General features: G+C 44.7%; 1 protein-coding gene across 1 annotated transcript; it reads left to right on the top strand.

Moving 5' to 3' along the window:
* The first annotated feature begins 8,282 nt into the window (after positions 1-8,282).
* On the top strand, positions 8,283-9,479 carry LOC102824208 (zinc finger protein 551-like). Its single transcript, XM_006877353.1, has 2 exons — positions 8,283-8,852; positions 8,943-9,479. Exons 1-2 carry the CDS (start codon positions 8,283-8,285, stop codon positions 9,477-9,479), a joined length of 1,107 nt encoding a protein of 368 aa, XP_006877415.1.
* The last annotated feature ends 8,387 nt before the right edge of the window (positions 9,480-17,866 follow it).

Here is a 17,866-nt window from a genome sequence, read left to right as displayed (position 1 = left end):
TGTTGTTGTTAGGTGCCATCAAGTCTATTCTTACTCAGCAAACCTCTTAAGGGTTTCCAGGGAGCCGATGGTGGTTTTGAACTGCCAACCTTGTGGTTCACAGTCCAGTGTTTGTCCTACAGCACCATGTTGTTGCTGTAGTCAAGTGTCGTCGAGTCTGTTCTGACTCAATAGCAGCTCTGTATAAGGTTTCCAAGGAGCGGCTGGTAAGTTTGAACCACCGACCTATGGGTTCAAACAACCTTGCACTGTCTAAAGCATCATCTGTCCTTGACACGATCTCTAAATTCAGGTGTGGTATATTTAAGGCCATAATTTTGACTCTTGAGGACTTGTTTTAATTTTGTTCAGCTTCAGTCTGACCTTGGTTTTGGCTGTGGATACAGAGCTTTTCCACCGTCTTTTTCCACAGATGTCAGTGTGTTCCATCTGGTTAAGGTCCATGCATATAATCATCTTTTATGTTTTGTTTTGTTTTTTAAATATTTGCAATGAAAAAGTCACTGGTCTTGCAGAATTTATCATGCAATCTCCAGGATTGTTTCTATCAATCACCAAGACCATATTTTTCAACTACAGATCCTTCTTCATTGTTTTCAACCTTTGTATTCCAATCACCAGTAATTACCAATACATCTTGATTGCTGGTTTGATTTGTTTCAGACTGAAGATGGTGGTGGTTAAGTGCTGTTGAGTTGGTTCTGACTTATAGCAACCCTGTATAGGGTTTCCAAAGAGCGACTGGTGAGTTTGAACCGGCCTTGCTGTTCAGTGCATCATCATCACTGGCTTTACTGGTTGGTGTATAAATCTGAATAATAGTGGTAGACTTCAAGATAGAATCTTGAAATGTTCTTTCTGATAATGAATGCAGCGCCATTCCTCTTCAGGTTGTCATTCCTGCCTAATAAATCGTGATTATCCGATTCAAAATGGCCAGTGGCAGTCCACAAAGATATCAGTCTTTATATGTTCCATTTGGTTTTTGAAAGCTTCCAATTTTCATAGATTGATGCTTTGTGCATTCTGTGTTCCAATTATTAATGGATGTTTACATCTGTTTCTCATCATTTTGAGTTGTGCCCCATCATCAGCTGAAGACCCCGAAAGCTTTACTCCATTAGTGTCATCACTGTCATCTCTACTTTTAAGGAGGAGGCAGCATCCCTCCGTTCACGCTTTGAGTGCCTTCCAACCTGAGGGGCTCACCTTCAGGTACTACATCTTGTCGGGGTCTGACCTCGACATAGTTGTGTTGTTCACGAGTGTTTGGTTCACGAGGAGGGGAGATCCAGCGGCGATAGGGATAGCGAAAGAATACGCAGACAAACAGAAGAAGGGAGACAATGAGGCACCCCAAAGCCAGGGTGGATACATCACTGGTGGGCAGGCTTGGGACTAAAGGCATCATGGCCTCTGCAGGCAGCAACTCACTGCCCTGCAATCTTTACTGCATGCCTTCCAACCCGTAATGCACACCTGGGGAGGCCCGGGCCTCTGCTTTATTTAGGGGAGGAGCTTCACACCAAGCTGGGAGGGACTTAGGCAAGGTACAGCTAACATCAGTACTTTTCCAGACATTCAGGTAACTTTACATCGTACTTCGCTGGTTCAAATCCCAGGCCAGCAACTTGGATTCTCAGGCCCAATTAACATATCTATAGCCTCTGAGTTCAGTTGGGGGAAGGTGAGAGTTCTGCAGGAGACGCCCAGGTGAATGGGCTGCACCTGGAAAAGGGATTAGGTAGGGAGGATGGGTTCTTTGTCTATAGAACAAAGAACCGAGAAGTAGCTAAGATATTTTTAGTTAATCCTTTTGGCGAAAGGCTTGACCTTGCAACTTGTAGTCTTAGGCTTTAGGAAAATATCACATTTATCTGTGGATTATCAAAGGTTCCGTGTATTAAATTAATACATGTAACAATATTAAGATGAAAAATAAATTGCCATTAACTGCCAGTGGCCTCATTTGTTACACTCGGGCCTATAGGGCCTTGAACCTCTGACTTGTCTTACACGGTCTGCAACAACATCTGATACCATTCTACTGCTGTTCATGAGGCTTTTAGTGACTAAACATTCTGAAGTAGTCTGCCTCACCTTCCTTGTCTGTCTTAGTCTGGAAGCTCAGCCAAAACCCATCCACCATGGAGAACCCTGCTGGTATTTAAATACTGCTGGCATAACCTAGGGCAGTACAGCAACCTGCAGGCCACCGCAGTACCAGAAAGTGACAGATGAGGCCATCGATTGCATTATTTGGATTCTCATACCATCACTCTTCAAGCCCTCCCCCACTCTTGGTAGTCTGCAGTTCCCAAGAAATGTGTAGGGGGGTGTGCCAAGAGCCCCATATGATTTTGGAATGAGTGAATTAGAACACAGGCATTGCTGGTGCGATGCACAGAGAATCCTGGCTGTGGGAACACAGCACAGAGCCTTACAGGCAAAAAGTTCCCTCCAGGGCTGTAGTCCTTTGACACCCTTCAGACCTGGAAGTGAACTCACTCCCATGGCTCACCTGTCAGCTAAACAAGAAGCAGGCCTATAAAGGGAACAATAGCACCAGAGAGATACCCACCCCATAGGACAATCAACTATGTGGGACCAAAAGTGGGGAAGCATTTATCAAAAAAAACCAAAAAACAGAGCACAGGAGAGGAGGACAAATGGAAGGTGGGAACGCAGGGAAGAAGCTACACAGGTGCTGTTACATTGTGGAGATTGCAGTCAATGTCACAAAACAATGCATATGAATTGTTGAATAGAAAACCAATTTGCTTGGTAAACTTTCACCCAAATTACGATAAAAGTTGGAGGTGGGGGAGTGGTGCCAAATGTCTCTACAAACCATCTTTAAAAATAAATAGGGGAGAGGGATTCTCTCCAGATTGTTAAATGTTATTGGGGGGTGGTCATCAGCTCCTTAGAGTTGTGGACTCAACAGTAAGATGCATTTAGCTTGAGAGAGTTTGAGCGAACGTATAACTGACCAGCTAGTTGGGGAGGAAGGTTATCAGCAAGAGGGTAGCTGAGTATCACATGTATACAAAGTGGAAGAGCAAAAATGTGTCCTAAGACTACTGAGGGGACAATGGAACATTCCTGCAGATTACAATAAGCTTGTGTGAGGTGTTTGGGTTTGTTTGTTTTACCTAAAATTACTCCAGGAGGTAAGTGAATGGGCTGGAAGAGAACCCAGAGATTCCACTATCTCAATCCCATGTCCCTTTGGCAACAACCTCTGTCTTCAATGACCTGGCCCCAAACTAGGACAAAGATGGCAGATCAAGTTATTTGTAGCTTAGAAGCAGTCCCTCTTGGGGAAGGGTCCCTGACTTAGACTGAGCCTTCTTTAACTCATAATAGTAACAAGGGCTGGTGCTGATTATGAGACACACAAATGGCACTGCCATTCACGTTTTGTGTTGGCAATTCAGCTTAAAAGCCACTCGCGGGCTTTCATCTCACCCTCATCCTCGGCCTCATCCATCATACACTGGAACAAACTTCATTCCCTTTCCCAAACCTTGCCACAAATTTGGATACTTTGGCAAAGGAAAAAGCAGGGCGTGGGGGTGCAGGCAGAGCAGAAGTAGGTAGGCAAGCCGTACTTGAAATATGTGAGGCTGTGGGGAGGAACCTAAAGAGTCACAGTTGCCTCTTCATTCAGAATGAACGGTGACTAGAACCATGATGCAGCCAGCACACATGACTCATGCTCTGCCGTCACAACTTGGAAATATGCTGGTTCTAAGCAAAATTATACCATTATCACTGAATTACTTAATAGGATCCAGTTTGGGAGTGAGAGGGAAGAACAGACGATGGGTTTGTAGTGATGTGTTGTACATCCAAAGTTCATAATCCGGGGGCTGCCTATACATATATTTCACTTTTGTGGTTAAATTTATCTCAAGATATTATATTCTTTTAGATGCTTTTGTTACGTGGATTGACTTTAACTTTCTTTTCATAGTCTTTATTGTTGATTGTTGTTGGTAAGTGCTGTTCAGTCAGTTCCAACTCATAGCAACCCTGTGTAGAGTGTCCAGGGAGTGTTGGTTAGCAGTCCAGTGCTTATCTTTCAGCACCACACCAGGACTCCATTCTTCATTAGTGGCATATAGAAATGGAACTAATTTTTGTTTTTATTTTGTACCCTGCAAATTTACAGATACTATTTGTTTGCTCTACTGGCTTTTGTAAGGATTCTTTGGAATTTTATACATATTGGATCATTTTATCTGAATAGAGAGAGTTGCACTTCTCCCTTTCCAGTTTCTTCTTTTTTATTTAATAAGACAGTAAAAGCAGAACACAATGCTAATTCATTGAATGGCATTCTGTAAAAGTAACCTCCACAGTGATGTCATTACGTATTTTTGGTGTCAAAGGTTGTTGCACTCTTAACTCAGCATTACTGTGTGTGTGTGTGTGTGTGTGTGTGTGTGTGTGTGAACTGAGTGCTAGTTTACATGGGAGAACATCAGCTTTATGCCATCGTTCATTGCAGTGATCATGATAGCCTCCATGCATCGTCACTCAGTATTTGCTTTCATTCTCTGTTTTACTTTTTTTTTTTTTAAGGGGTGGGGTTGGGAGATATACATGAACACACTCAGGAATATATAATAATGTAAACAACCAAAGGGCACAATCTAAAATGAAAATACAAATATAAAACATCATTTTCACATCCCAGATGTCAGTTGACAAATCAACCACAAAATTCTTATAGAATCAAAATTTTGAATACGTAATATATGCCAGCATCTGTGCTAACGTTTACGTACACATTTTCGTGTAATTCTTAAAACAATTGAGGGGATTGTTATTAACCCCATTGACAGATGAAGAAAACTGAGAGTTAAGTTGCTTGCACAAAGTCAGAAAATGTTACCAAGGCCCCAAAATCTGTGCTTTTAACACTACAGTTTCCTGTCTTCAGTGAATCTACAGTCAAGTTGAAGAAATCAGACAATAACACATGAAATACTGGCAAAACAGAAACCATAGCTAAATAATAAATTGAAATGAGAGTAAGGCTTCCAACTAGGTGTAAGTTTTCCTTAGGAAATGTTCATAGCACAGCCCTTGCTGCCCTCAAAGCATGAGCAGGTACATAGTAATGATGGAGAAAGTAATTCCTTGGCACAGCTTTCCTAGTCTTTTACTAACCAACGTAGTTTTCATTTTTTTTTAAAACTTCTTCATATTAAACCATGATTTTTTTTCTGTGCCTGTTAGGAAAATCTACAAGAAGACTATCCCTTTAAAGACTTAAAATACAGTTGCCATAACTTGTGAGCTGAACTCTATGCCTTGAACTTTACTGGCCCAGCAGATCACCTATGAAGTCCCTTGCTTTTTTCTTTTTAAGCTTTTATTGTGAACTGAGTGATAATTTACAAGGGAAAGCATCGGCTTTACACCATCGTTTCATTGCAATGATTACAATCTCCTCCGTGCGTCAGTGTTCAACAGTGTTTATTTCCATTCCCTGTTTTTTGTTGTTGTTTGGGGTGGGGGGGGTCCAGTTTCTTTTTATTGCCTAATTATTGATTGGGCTCAAGCTTAACAGCGATTGTGAGGATGGTATGGGACCAGGCAGTGTTTTGTTCTGTTGTGTATAAGGCCATTATGACTCGGAATCAACTCTACGGCAGCTAACAACGATTATTGAATAGCTTTGTCAAAAGTAAGTATCCTTGCCTTATTCCTGATCTTGGGGAAATTTTTTCAGTCTTCCACCACTGAGTGTGGTGTTAATTGTTTGGGATTTTTTTTAATGCTCTATTGTATTGAGAAATTTCCCTTCTGCTGCTGTTGTTGTTGTTGTTATGTGCCGTGGAGTCAGTTCTGACTCATAACGACCCTGTACAGGGTTTCCGAGGCTGTAAATCTTTACGGGAGCAGAAAGCCTCATCTTTCTCTCACGGAACAGCTGGTAGTTTCAAACTGCCGACCGTGAGATTAGCAGCCCGATTCGTAACCACTATGCTACCAGAGCTGCTGCTTCTACTCCTAGGTGGCTATATATTTTTATTATGGAAGGGTGTTGATTTTTTCCAGAATGCTTTTTCTGCTTTTTATTTTTATTTTATTCTGGAATGCTTTTCCAGAATGCTTTTTATTGACTTAGTCTTAATGGAATTCCCCTCCCCCCTTTATTTTACATGATGCTGTGGGTTAGGCATTGGGCTGCAAGGTCAACAGTTCAAAACCACTAATAGCTCTGTGTCTACTTCCATAAAGATTTAGTCTCCAGAATCCTATACTGGGTCACTATGAGTCCAGATTGACTTTGATGGCAGTGAGGGTAAATAAAAAAATACTGCTGTAAATTTTATAGAAACTTTTATTAAAAATAATCAAATATGAAGCTCTTGTTTCTCCGTCTTCCATCTAGGTGGGTACACTTGTAGAAGCGGTGTTTCCATTTCTTTAACCCTTATGCAGTCTTGGATTGACTCCATGTCACAGTGGCATCATTGATGGACTCAGATCAAGGCCCTTTCCCTGTTGTTTCACCGTTCTTTGAGCTTGCTCAAAGTCTGGAGCAAGATTAGGGCTTGTAGAGTGGCTTGGGGTAAGGGTTTCCAACCTGACACACTTCTTATATAAATTCTTCACGATTTTCTCTTTGGTTTTGGACAGTTTAATTATAATGTGTTTGGGTGGGGATATGTTTGAGTTTATTCTTTGAATTCATTGACTACAGATTCACATCTTTTATCAAATTTGGGGAGTTATCCAGATATTATTTCTTCAAATACACTTTCCTCTCCTTCTCTTTCTGTTACTCAGCCGATATGTATTTTAGTCCACTTGTTGGTAAATCCCACAAGTCTGTCCTCTTTTCATTCTATTTTTTCTCCTCAAACTCAAGAATTCCCGTTGTCTTATCTTCAAGTTTACTACTTGGATCAACCCTTGAACCTTCCTGAAATAAAATTTTTTTATTATATGATAAAACTCCAGTATTTCTGTATGGTTCCTATTTATAACTCCTCCTTCTTTATGGTCACATTTATTTGTATATTTTCCAGTTTCCTTCTCTGTTTTCATTTAGCTCTTTAAAAAAAAGTTGTAAAGTCTTTATCTGATGAGTTCCATGTCTGGATGCCAGTCAGTTTATTTTGTTCATTTGAATGGGCCATTTCCTCCTGTTTCTTTTAACCTTTGTTGTTGAAAGTAGGACATCTGAATATTATAATGTGTTAACTCTGGAAATAAAATTTTTCCCACCCCTCAAGGTATGTTGGGGATTTTGTCTGCCTGTATTAATTTTGATTATTGAAGGCTGCATATATATGTGTGTGTGTGGGTGTATATAAACACATATACATACTTGTACACACATGCTTAGGAGAAAGCTGAGACTTTTCCCATAAAGATTTACAGTCTCAGAAACCCTATATAAGGTTGTTATGAGTTGGAATGGACTCATGCAGTGGGCATACACACATGCCTGCATATGTATATGTACCTGCACTTCATGGTTTTTTGCAAAAGTAGTGAAGTCTTGACAGGAGCAGACTGCCATGTCTTCTGTGGAAATGCGAGGTGGGTTTGAACCAACAGCTTCTAGCAACTGGCACTTAGCCATTATGCCACAGGACATCTTTCTCCAGCATTAGTCCACACATGTGCCCTTCACAGTTGTGGAACACCAGTTACTCAGTGCAGTTATATTTTCCTGCATCTGAACATATCTGCACCCCATGCATGAGATTTATGAAGGCGCCCTGGTAGCACAACAGTTAATTAAGCCTTATTGGAACCCACACAGCACCTCCACTGGAGAAAACCTCATGGGCAGGTCTGTTCTGTCACATGGGGTCACTGTGAGTCAAAGTGGACTCAAGAGCCCAGTGCTGTAAAGCAGTGCCTTGCTCAAACCTGCCCCAATTCCCTTATCCTCAGAAATGACCCATGTACTCATTCCTTAGACGCACATATGTGCTGGAATTCTTTCCCACGGTGTCAACATAATCTCATCAGGGTTTCTCTACTTTCAGGTTTGACATGGAAGGGACACTGAAGAGACACCTTCTGGGCAGCGTGTATGCAAGGACTGTCACAGGTTAGTCCTGAAGATACCCCTGTGAGTAGTGAGGTGTGTGTCCCATCTGGAAAGACGCTTACGCAGCAGCAAGCCGCCTACTTTGGAAAGAAACCATTCTTGAGTGAGGAGTCTGTATGACCTACTTCTGGTTCCATGTAAGCTTACTCCAGCAAAAAAAAAGGACAGTGGAGGAGACCCTCGGCCAAGTGCCATGGACAGGGCCACATTTGTGAAGAGCTGTATATTCCATGTGTCAGGAACAGGCGCCTGTGAAGAGGTTGGGATGGACCTTCCAGCGACTTCAGGGCTGCTCCCTCACCAGGCTGTGCCCAGCAGTGAGAAGCAACACATTGGCATTGAGTGTGGGGAAGCCTTTCACAGTGGAAGCAGTCAGTACCAGTGGGGTGAATGTGGGAACACCTTCAACCATGAGCACACACTTATCCAGCCCCAGAACTTATGTGCTGGGAAAGGCATTTATAACTGTAATAAGTGCGGGCACCCTACTGTCAGCTGCAAGTGTGGGCGCTGTAAGAGGCAACGAACTGGCTCTCAAGAAAGGCCTTATGAGTGTGGTATATGTGGGCAGTTCTTCGGCCAGATCTCCATCCTTGTCAAACACCAAATAACTCACAGCGCAGAAAGGCCCTATGAGTGCAGCGAATGTGGGAAGACCTTTAAGCGCACGGCTGAACTCATCAGACACTGGAGAATTCACACAGGAGAAAAGCCTTATGAGTGCAGTGAATGTGGGAAATCCTACACACGAAGTTCCAACCTTGTTGAACACCAGAGGAGCCACACCGGAGAAATCGGATATGCACGTTATACCTGTGGCATATGTGGAAAATCCTTTAAACAAAGCTCCAAGCTCACACTTCACAAGAGGGTTCACACAGGAGAAAGGCCATATGAGTGTGATCAGTGTGGCAAATGCTTTAGCCAAATCTCCAATCTTATGCAACACCAGAGCGTTCACACTGGAGAAAGGCCTTATGATTGTGCTGAGTGTGGGAGATCCTTCAGCCGGAGGTCCAACTTCATTGAACACCAAAAGGTTCACACAGGAGAAAGGCCTTATGAGTGTGGTGAATGTGGGAAATTCTTTAGCCGAAGCTCCATCCTTAGTGAACATCAGAGAGTTCATACAGAAGAGAGGCCTTATGAGTGTGGCGAGTGTGGGAAAGCCTATAGACGAGTCTCCAGCCTCATTGAACACCAGAGGGTTCACACAGGAGAGAGGCCTTATGAGTGCAGCGATTGTGGGAAATCCTTCATCCGAAACTCCACCCTCACTCGGCACCGAAGAGTTCACACTGGAGAGTTCAGTGGAGAGTTTGCCGGAGATTTCAATGAAGAGTTCAATGATGAGTTTTCTGGAGAATTTGCCTTGGAAAGTGCACTATGAATGCTGTCAAAACAGCATACATACTCTTTAGCCAGTTCTCCAACGTCATCACCAAAAACTTCACACCAGAAAGAGGCCTTAAGAGTGTAGCAAATGTGGGAAAATCTTCAGTTCCAGAAACCACACCCAGGAGAAAGACCTCAGGCCTGCAGGGAATGTGCTGTCTCGTTCATTGCCCATGTGACGGACTTTTGAAAGCTTGAAGTTGACCCTCCTATGCCTGAACGAACCCTACAGTGGGACATTCTCCTATGATGAGATTTAGGTGCACAAAGTTCTAACCTGCCTAGGTCCTTGCCAGAAATGTCACTGCCAATTTATGTGGCAGGAGCCATCAAAAGCACCACCTAGCAGGTTACCCCACTGTCCTCAGGAATGGTAGAAGTCTGTGCTCTCTCGCCTTCCTTGGAGGAATCTGAACTTTTAAGGCATGGCACTTAATCTGGTTTTGAGCAAGAGGACTCAGTTTGGGTTCTGCCTGCAGCTGCCTTGAAAGGTTCGCCCTCTTCATGCCATGTTGGTCTCCTGGGATGCTTCTGATTTATTTTTCGATCCAAGTTACCAACCAAGAAATACTTCCCATCCATTGCTCTGGATTGTGCACTGATAAAGGCCTTACTGTTTTCAGCCACCTTTGATGTTGGGGGCTCATGTTAACTGTAGTGTAGCTTGAAAACAGACTAGGGTTCTGTTAGTAGGAATAGATGAACAGCTTTTCTCTGTGCCCGCATATTTGTTTTCCCTAACAAGACAGTGTGATGGCAGAGAGTAGTTTTCCTTCCAGTTGAGGCCTCGGGTGTGTGGCTGCCCAGGCCTCCTAGGAAAAGACTGTGGGACCTCGTAGTCCTACTTTGTCCTGGATGCCAGGATTTATTGCACCCCCAGAGGATGCTTTGAAAAGGGGGCCGCTGTTGTAATAGCTGCTAGTGCTTCCAGGGACAGCAAGACTATGTCTCCGTGTTCCTAGGGGACATCACATAATATGTCCTTGCTATGTGACAAATCTCCACATTCCACCAAGGAGCAAGATAGATGCCCCTGGTATCCAAAATTCAGCCAACTCGCATCACAGATGCAAATGATAATTGGTGCCAAGATTTTAGGTGTCATGTATAGGAATCAGGGGTACAAATAAACAAGCGTGAATGTGCCTCTTCTACATGTGTATCAACATAGTTCCAGAGACGACGGTGGCTGTGCAGCATTAGTGTTAACTGAAGTTCTTGGGCACCCCCAAGCCCACATCTTCCCCTGGAGCTTTGGTCACAACGGAGCCAAAAATCTAAAAGGTTTCTGGATTCAGACTGTGCGCTACTGGAAAATGAGGTCACAGAAAATGGAGATACCGTTAACCAGCTTGTGGCATTTGTAACCTGGCCAGTGTGCCTGTTGCCTCAGATGGAAATGGTCCTCAATGCGTTTCCTGCCCGTAACACGGGGCTGCCTTTCCCCAGGCGTGAGCAATGATGCTGCAGTTAGGGAATTGCCCAACCTCGTTTTCTGAGGGGAAAACTTTTTTTTTTTTTTTTAATTTTTACTTTGAACCCTTTTCAAAAGGCTTTGAGTTATAACTGATAATTTTGATGTAAGTATGAACCTGTGAAATCTTCATACGCATGATAATGAATGCCCCTGTCAGCACCACATTTTCTCAGGCCCACTCTGAATCTTTCCTGCTCTCCCCAGCCCTCAGGCAACTGCCTGTTTCCTCTTTATTTTCCACAATAGATTAGTTTCTATTTCCTAGAAGTTTATATAACTGAAAATTTAAGATGCTGACTCTTCCTCCAACCCACTGTACCCCCATTTCCTTCATACTGCATAGTTCTTTTGAGATTGAACAATGTTGCTTCTGTGACGCCTTGATTCTTTTTATTGTTGAGTAACTAGTCTGTTTTGTGTATATGCACACGCGATTTGTTGATCCATTCGTCGTCTGTCAATGGATATTTGAGTTGTTCCTGGTTTTGGCTGTTACGAATAAACCTGTTATGAGCATAGGCATACTTTTTCTTATGTGGATCTATATCATTGCTCTCATTCTCATGTCTCTGAAGGCTGCGTTCATGTCACAAGGTAAGTGAATGTTTGAGTCTTGAAGAAACTTACCAGCCGTAATCCAGAGTGATCCCATCCTTTGCATTCCCACCAACAGTGTATGAGAAAGCATTCCAGTTCCTCTGCATCTTGCCAGTACCTAGTCTGGCCAGTGTAACTCTTGTGTAATTTTAATCTACTGTGGTTTAGTTTTCATTTCTCTAGTGATTGATGAACTGAGGTCGTGAAGGATCCCTGGTGGTGGTATGAGTTAGGTGTTGGACTGCTAACTCGAAAGCCCAGCTGTTCAAACCCGCTAAGTGTAAAGATGAGGTGGTCTGCTCTTGTAAAGTCTCAGTCAGACCCTTGGAGTCCTGGTGGGCTGCTCTAGGAGAAAGCACTGGACCGCAAGGTCACTTTGAACCTTGTGGTTCAAACCCACCAACTGTTCCTGGAAACCCTATACAGCGTCGCTATTCATCACAACAAACAAGTCAGATTGGACTAGATGGCTGTGAGTGTGAGATTTTAAGTGTATTTTTAGGCTTTGAGGAGAATTGTGAGAGTACAATGAATTTCCTTAGATACTCCCTCCATCCACATACACTTTTCTCCTATTTACATCATCCTTGTGGTAAATTTGTTCGAAATGAGCCAATGTTTTAACACATTATTTACTAAACTCTAGTTTTCATCAGGAACCTTGGTGGTGGTGTGTAGGATAAACACTGGACTGCTAACTACAAGGTCAGCACTTCAAGCCCAGCAGCCACTCCACAGGTAGAAAGATGATGAGGCAAAGCTTTGCTCCTATAAAGATTTACAGTCTTAAAAACCTTCATAGGGAGTCTAGTTGGCACCAAGTAGATGCTCCACGGCGCTAACAACAGTAGTTACGGAACAGTTGTCAAAATCATTTGGCAGCTAACCATAAGGTGGGTGATTAAAAACCACCTGCAACTCCTTGGAAGAAGTGATTTTCCTTAAAAATGTTCAGCCTTGGAAACTCTGGGGGGCAGCTGTATGTCCTTTCAGATGGCTGTGAGTTAGAATCACTTCTATTGATACCTGAACCATGTCAGCAGTGACTCTGGGAGAAAAGACCTGATCCCCGTCACGTGACGTCTCCATGCATTGGAATTGACCAATCAAAGCATAGTTTGTATCAAGGTTCACCCTTGTTCCATCTATGGACCTAACAAAGTCCACCACTGCAGTGGATAGCCACTGCTCTAAGTGCATTCTGCTGACACCATCAAATACTATGTTAGCAACAAAAGGTTCCCTGGTCTGGAGCCAGCCTTTGGAGAGCTGTCCACAGAACACAAACCTCTTGTATAAACTTGGGGCAGAGTCACTTGATTTCTCTGATGTCTGATCCCTTCACCTACAAGATAGTTGTACTTCACCAGGATCTTGGGAGGATTGAAAAGAATGTGTTTTCCATTGACTTATCCTCCCTCACACACAAGGTAAATGCACTACCTCTGTGTCCCAGTCAGCAAGTCTCAGGAATGGCTCAATTTACCAATCTGATGAGTAGAGGTGGGATTTGAACCCAGACTTTGGCAGTGACCACACACACACACACACACATAACCTTCCCTTAATGGGAAATAATACCAATAACGTGGCAGTTGTGCTTAGGAGAAGGCAGGGGGGCTCAGGATTTCATCCCCATTTAGACCTGGGGGGGTGGGGATGGAGGCCAAGGACGTCAAAGTGCCTTGCTCAAGGTCACAGACCATGGAAGGGCACACTACCAAGTCCATACTGCTTCCTCTGCCCGCCCCTCCGCACTGGCTAATTCCAGAGATCCCGAAAAGCCCCCTATTTGAGGAGCACTACTTCCAGGCTCCAGCTTGGGACCACTCAAAGCCTCTCCCTAAGACGGTGTCTGTGGCACCCCCATTCCAAACACGAGGCAATTGATTCACTGGGCCCGCAGTTAGACAAGGACAGCGTGAGGAGGGAAGGGAAGGCGTGGGTGGGCCCTAGAGAATGCGAACTGGGCCTGAAACGCCAGCACTGTTCACACAGCCGGCCGCGTCCTCTGATAGTACCGCTCAGCGTCTCCCGTCTACGAGCCCTAGCCAGGAACAGGGACCCACACCTGTAGAACTTGTTTTCCCGCCACAATGACAGAGAACCCCCAGCCCCTCTCCACCAGGTACCCCACTGCCCGCTGACCGTGCTCAGCGCCAGGATGGATCCTGGATTCAGCAGCTGACTGGCCACCAATGCACCTCATCCTGACATCCACAGGGCGCCTTCTGACAACACCCAGGCAGTGAGAATCGTGTACCTAGAACACCTGCTTCCGACTGCTGAATAAGGCCGCATTGCCACTTCTCGGGAGCCACAGACGGGGCTCTGGTGTCACCCCCCACATGTCCTGTCCATCTTTCTAAGTACAACTGCCGGGTGAGCCTGCCACCTTGTGTCCCCATACTCAGCTGCCACCCGAGTATCACCCCCATAGAGGGTTTTAGAAGAGACGCTGCAGCATTGGCGGGCTGCCTATGCCTCACCGCCCCCCTTTTTCAGAAGCAGGACCACCATGCCTTCTAAGGTGCCCTGAGGTGGACTCCAGCAGCCAGCCTTTTGGGTTGCAGCCCAACCCTAACCATTTGTACTACCAAGGACTCCCTAACCCTTTGCCACCAAGACCATTCCTACTCATGGTGCTGTGTGGAGGAGAGTAGAAATGCTCCCAAGGATTTTCAAGGCTGTGTAACCTTTAGGAAGCAGAGCTCCAGGCTTTTCTTCCAAGGCGCCTCTGAATAGACTCGGTTCCACCCAGGGACTCCCGGTCACTACTCTGCATGTGCCCTCAACCGCCTCCAGCTTCTCCTTTAGGTAAAGTGCAAAGCCAAATGCAAGTCGCCCGAGTAATGGCTGGTTGTCTGCAGTAACAACTCCCCCTTCTGGAACCACCCTCACCTCCTGGGCCTCCCACCACGTGGCCGCGGGTGCAGTAGGACCAACGGAGCAGCTGCACAACGAAAGTGGCGTGGACATTAGCCCTGGCCACACCAGGAAGCCAGCACCCTGGTGGACGTGGTGGACCCAGGTGTTTACTCGGAGGAAGGGCTGCTGGAAGAGCCTGGATGATGGGAAGGGCACAGTGAATGGAAGATGGCGTAGAGGCTAGTGAACTCCACGGTGGGAGGAGGAAGCTGGGGGTCCTGAAAGTGTAGGGGAACGAGACGGAGACAGGGGTAAACCCACTGAAAGGAGAGCTGCTGGAAGGGACAGGACTGGAAAGGAAGGGCTAGCAGAGGGGAGGAGGGCGTGGAGGACCCACCGAGAGAGGAAGGGAGCTAGGCGGGAATGGGGTTGTGACCCGCAGAGATTGAGCTAGGTTTTCGGTGTTGAAGAAACCTCTAGTTGATGGACCTAGTGCAGAGCAGAAAGATGGATGGGGAGTGGGGTGAGGAGACCACAGGTAGTATCCGGGTGGAAACTAGCAAGGAAAGGCGAGCAGGGAGATGCGGAGTGGCCTTGGGGCAGTCCTCCAGCTTCCCGAAGGGAGGATCAAGAACCCGGCATCCACTCCATGGACTGGAAGTGAGAGTAACTTCCCAGAGAGGAGGAGGGGGTGGGAAGAGTGCCCCTCCCAGGAGATCTTAGGACCTGGGAAGAACGTCAATCCCAGCTCCGTACTCTGATTCCTAGCCTCTGCCGACTCGGTTTCCTCGTGTGTAAAATGGGCATAGAAATAGACCCTTAATCCGTTAAATGGGTTCATTTGTACGAAGCGACGATAAATAGGAACCACTAGATAATCGAGTCTTTAAATTTTTGCATGAGTAAGAATAAAGTAATAATGTAGCACATTCCTCCATTTCTTTTCCTACAGAAAGTCTACCTAGATGAACATTTTGGAGGGAATTTTCACGTAAGAGAAATGAAGTAAAAGGGTTTTGGACTAAGTTGTGTTATTGTTAAGGCACCATCGAGTGGGTAACGATTCATAGTGACCCCATGCACAACGGACTGAAACACTCCACCGTCCTACACCAAACTCACAACCTGCTACACCTGAACCCATGCTGTTGTCTCTGCGCCAATCCATCTCGAGGGTCTTCCTCTTCCCCCTTCCCCCGCCCCGACTTGATCTCCTTTTCCAGGGACTGGTCCCTCCTGACAATATGTCCAAAGTTTGAGAGACAAAGTCTGGTCATCCTGTCTTCCAAGGAGCATTGTGGCTGTACTTAGAACACAGATTGGTTCTTTCTTTTGGCAGTCTGTGGTACTTTTAATATTCTCCTCCAAAACCATAACTCAAATGCATCAATTCTTCTGCGGTCTTCCTTATTCACTGTCCGATTTTCATATGCATATAAGTTATTGAAAATACCATGGCTTAGGTTAGGCTCATCTTAGTCCTCAAAGGACACCTGTGTTCTTCAACACCTTAAAAAGGTCTTGTGCAGCAGATTTGCCTAATGCAATATGTTGATTGATTTCTTGACTGCAGCTTCCATGAGTGTTGATGATTTACCTAAGCAAAATGAAGTCTTTGACAACTTAAATTTTTTTCTCCATTTATATGGATGCTTTTTATTGGTCCAGTGGTGAGGATTTTTGTTTTCTTTACACTGAGGTGCAACCCACATTGAAGGCTGTGGTCTTTGATCTTTATCAGGAAGTATTTTAAATCCTCTGCTTTCAGCAAGCAAGGTTATAGCATCTGCATATAGCAAGTTGTTAATGAGTGTTCCTCCAATCCCAATGCCACATTTTTTTCCATATAATCCAACTTCTCCGATTATTTGCTCAGCATACGGATTAAATAAGTATGGGGAAAGAATACCACCCCGTTGCACACCTTTCCTAATTTTAAACTATTCAGGGTTCCTTTGTTCTGTTCGAACAGCTGCCTCTTGGTCAATTACAGATTCCTCATGAGAACAATTGAGTGTTCCGGAATACTCACTCATTCTTCAAAATGTTGTCCACAGCTTGTCATGACTCACACAAGCAAAAGCCTTTGCGTAGTCAAAATAGAACTGGTAAACATCTTTCTTTTATAATCTGCTTTGAGCCAAGATCCATCTGGCGTCAGCAATGATATCCCCTCATTCCATGTCCTTTTCTGTTCCCTCATCTCTGGTTCACCCCAGCCTGGAGTCCTTCAGAGTCAGGACCCTCCAGAGCACATCGTCCTGTGACAAGATCAGTGCAGAAACCAAGGGCTCGCTGATGTGGAGTTTTCCTCTGTTGATTGAAGGGAATTCAAAACACAAACAAAGCACATTAGTGATTGTTGTTAGGTGCCATCGAGTCGGTTCTGACTCGTAGCAGGGTTTCTGAGGAGCGGCTAGTGGATTTGAACCTCTGGCTTTGCAGTTCAAACCGACATTGCAGCCCAGTGCTTACCCTCTATCACCATACTATGACTCTAAAGCATCAACAAAGTGGGGAACTAAGGGATGAAGACACCACCTCTGCTTCCTGTTGTGTTTTGACATTTCTGAGACTCAGGCTCCTGTTTAATTTCTTTTATTGTCCTTGTATTGTTGACAGCTAACCTAGGGAAGAGGTTGGACAGGAGATCAAATACTAGGAGACCTCAGTTCTCCACCCAGATTAGGAGAGGGCGGGCAGAGTAATAATGGCACTTTGTGTGGGTATTCATGCTAAGAATTAATGTTTGTTCATGCTGTGAGAATCTAAGTGTTGCAAAAGCAAGATTGTTGTTTTTAGGAACCTTCTAGTTGGTTCCAGCTCATAGGGACACTATGCACAACTGAACAAAATACTGCCTGGTTCTGCGCCAACCTCACAATTGGTGCTGTTCGAATCCTTTGCTGCTGCCACTTGACCCTCCCCAGGCCTCAGGCAACTTTAACAAGCATGATGCCCTTCTCCTGGTAGTGGCTCCTGCTAATAATACGTGCGAGTTATCAGACATTCTTTCCATCCTGGCTTCTAAGGAGCATTCTGGCTGTACTTCTTCCAACACAGATTTGTTTGTTCCTGTGGCAGTCCATGGAACTTTTAATGTTCTTCTCCAACAGCTTCATTCAAATGCTTTGATTCTTCCATGGTCTCCCTTATTTATTGCCCAACTTTCAGATGCGTATGAGATTATCGAAAATACTATGGCTTGGGTCAGGCGCACCTTAGTCCTCAAAGAGTGGGATCTTTGCTCTTTAACACTGTAAAGAGGGCTTGTGCAGCAGAGTTACTCAATGCAATATGTTGTTTGATTTGAATACTGCTGCTGTGAGTTTTAAGGAGCTCTGGTAGCGTGGTGGTTACGAATTGGGCTGTGAGCCGCAATGCCAGCAGTTCGAAAATACCAGTGGTTCCACAGGAGAAAGATGAGGCTTTCTGCTCCC

The sequence above is a fragment of the Chrysochloris asiatica genome, unplaced genomic scaffold (assembly GCF_000296735.1).
Source record: "Chrysochloris asiatica unplaced genomic scaffold, ChrAsi1.0 scaffold00485, whole genome shotgun sequence".
Taxonomy (NCBI): domain Eukaryota; kingdom Metazoa; phylum Chordata; class Mammalia; order Afrosoricida; family Chrysochloridae; genus Chrysochloris; species Chrysochloris asiatica.
Note: the sequence above shows the minus strand (reverse complement) of the source record. Positions and strands in the feature narration are given on the sequence as shown.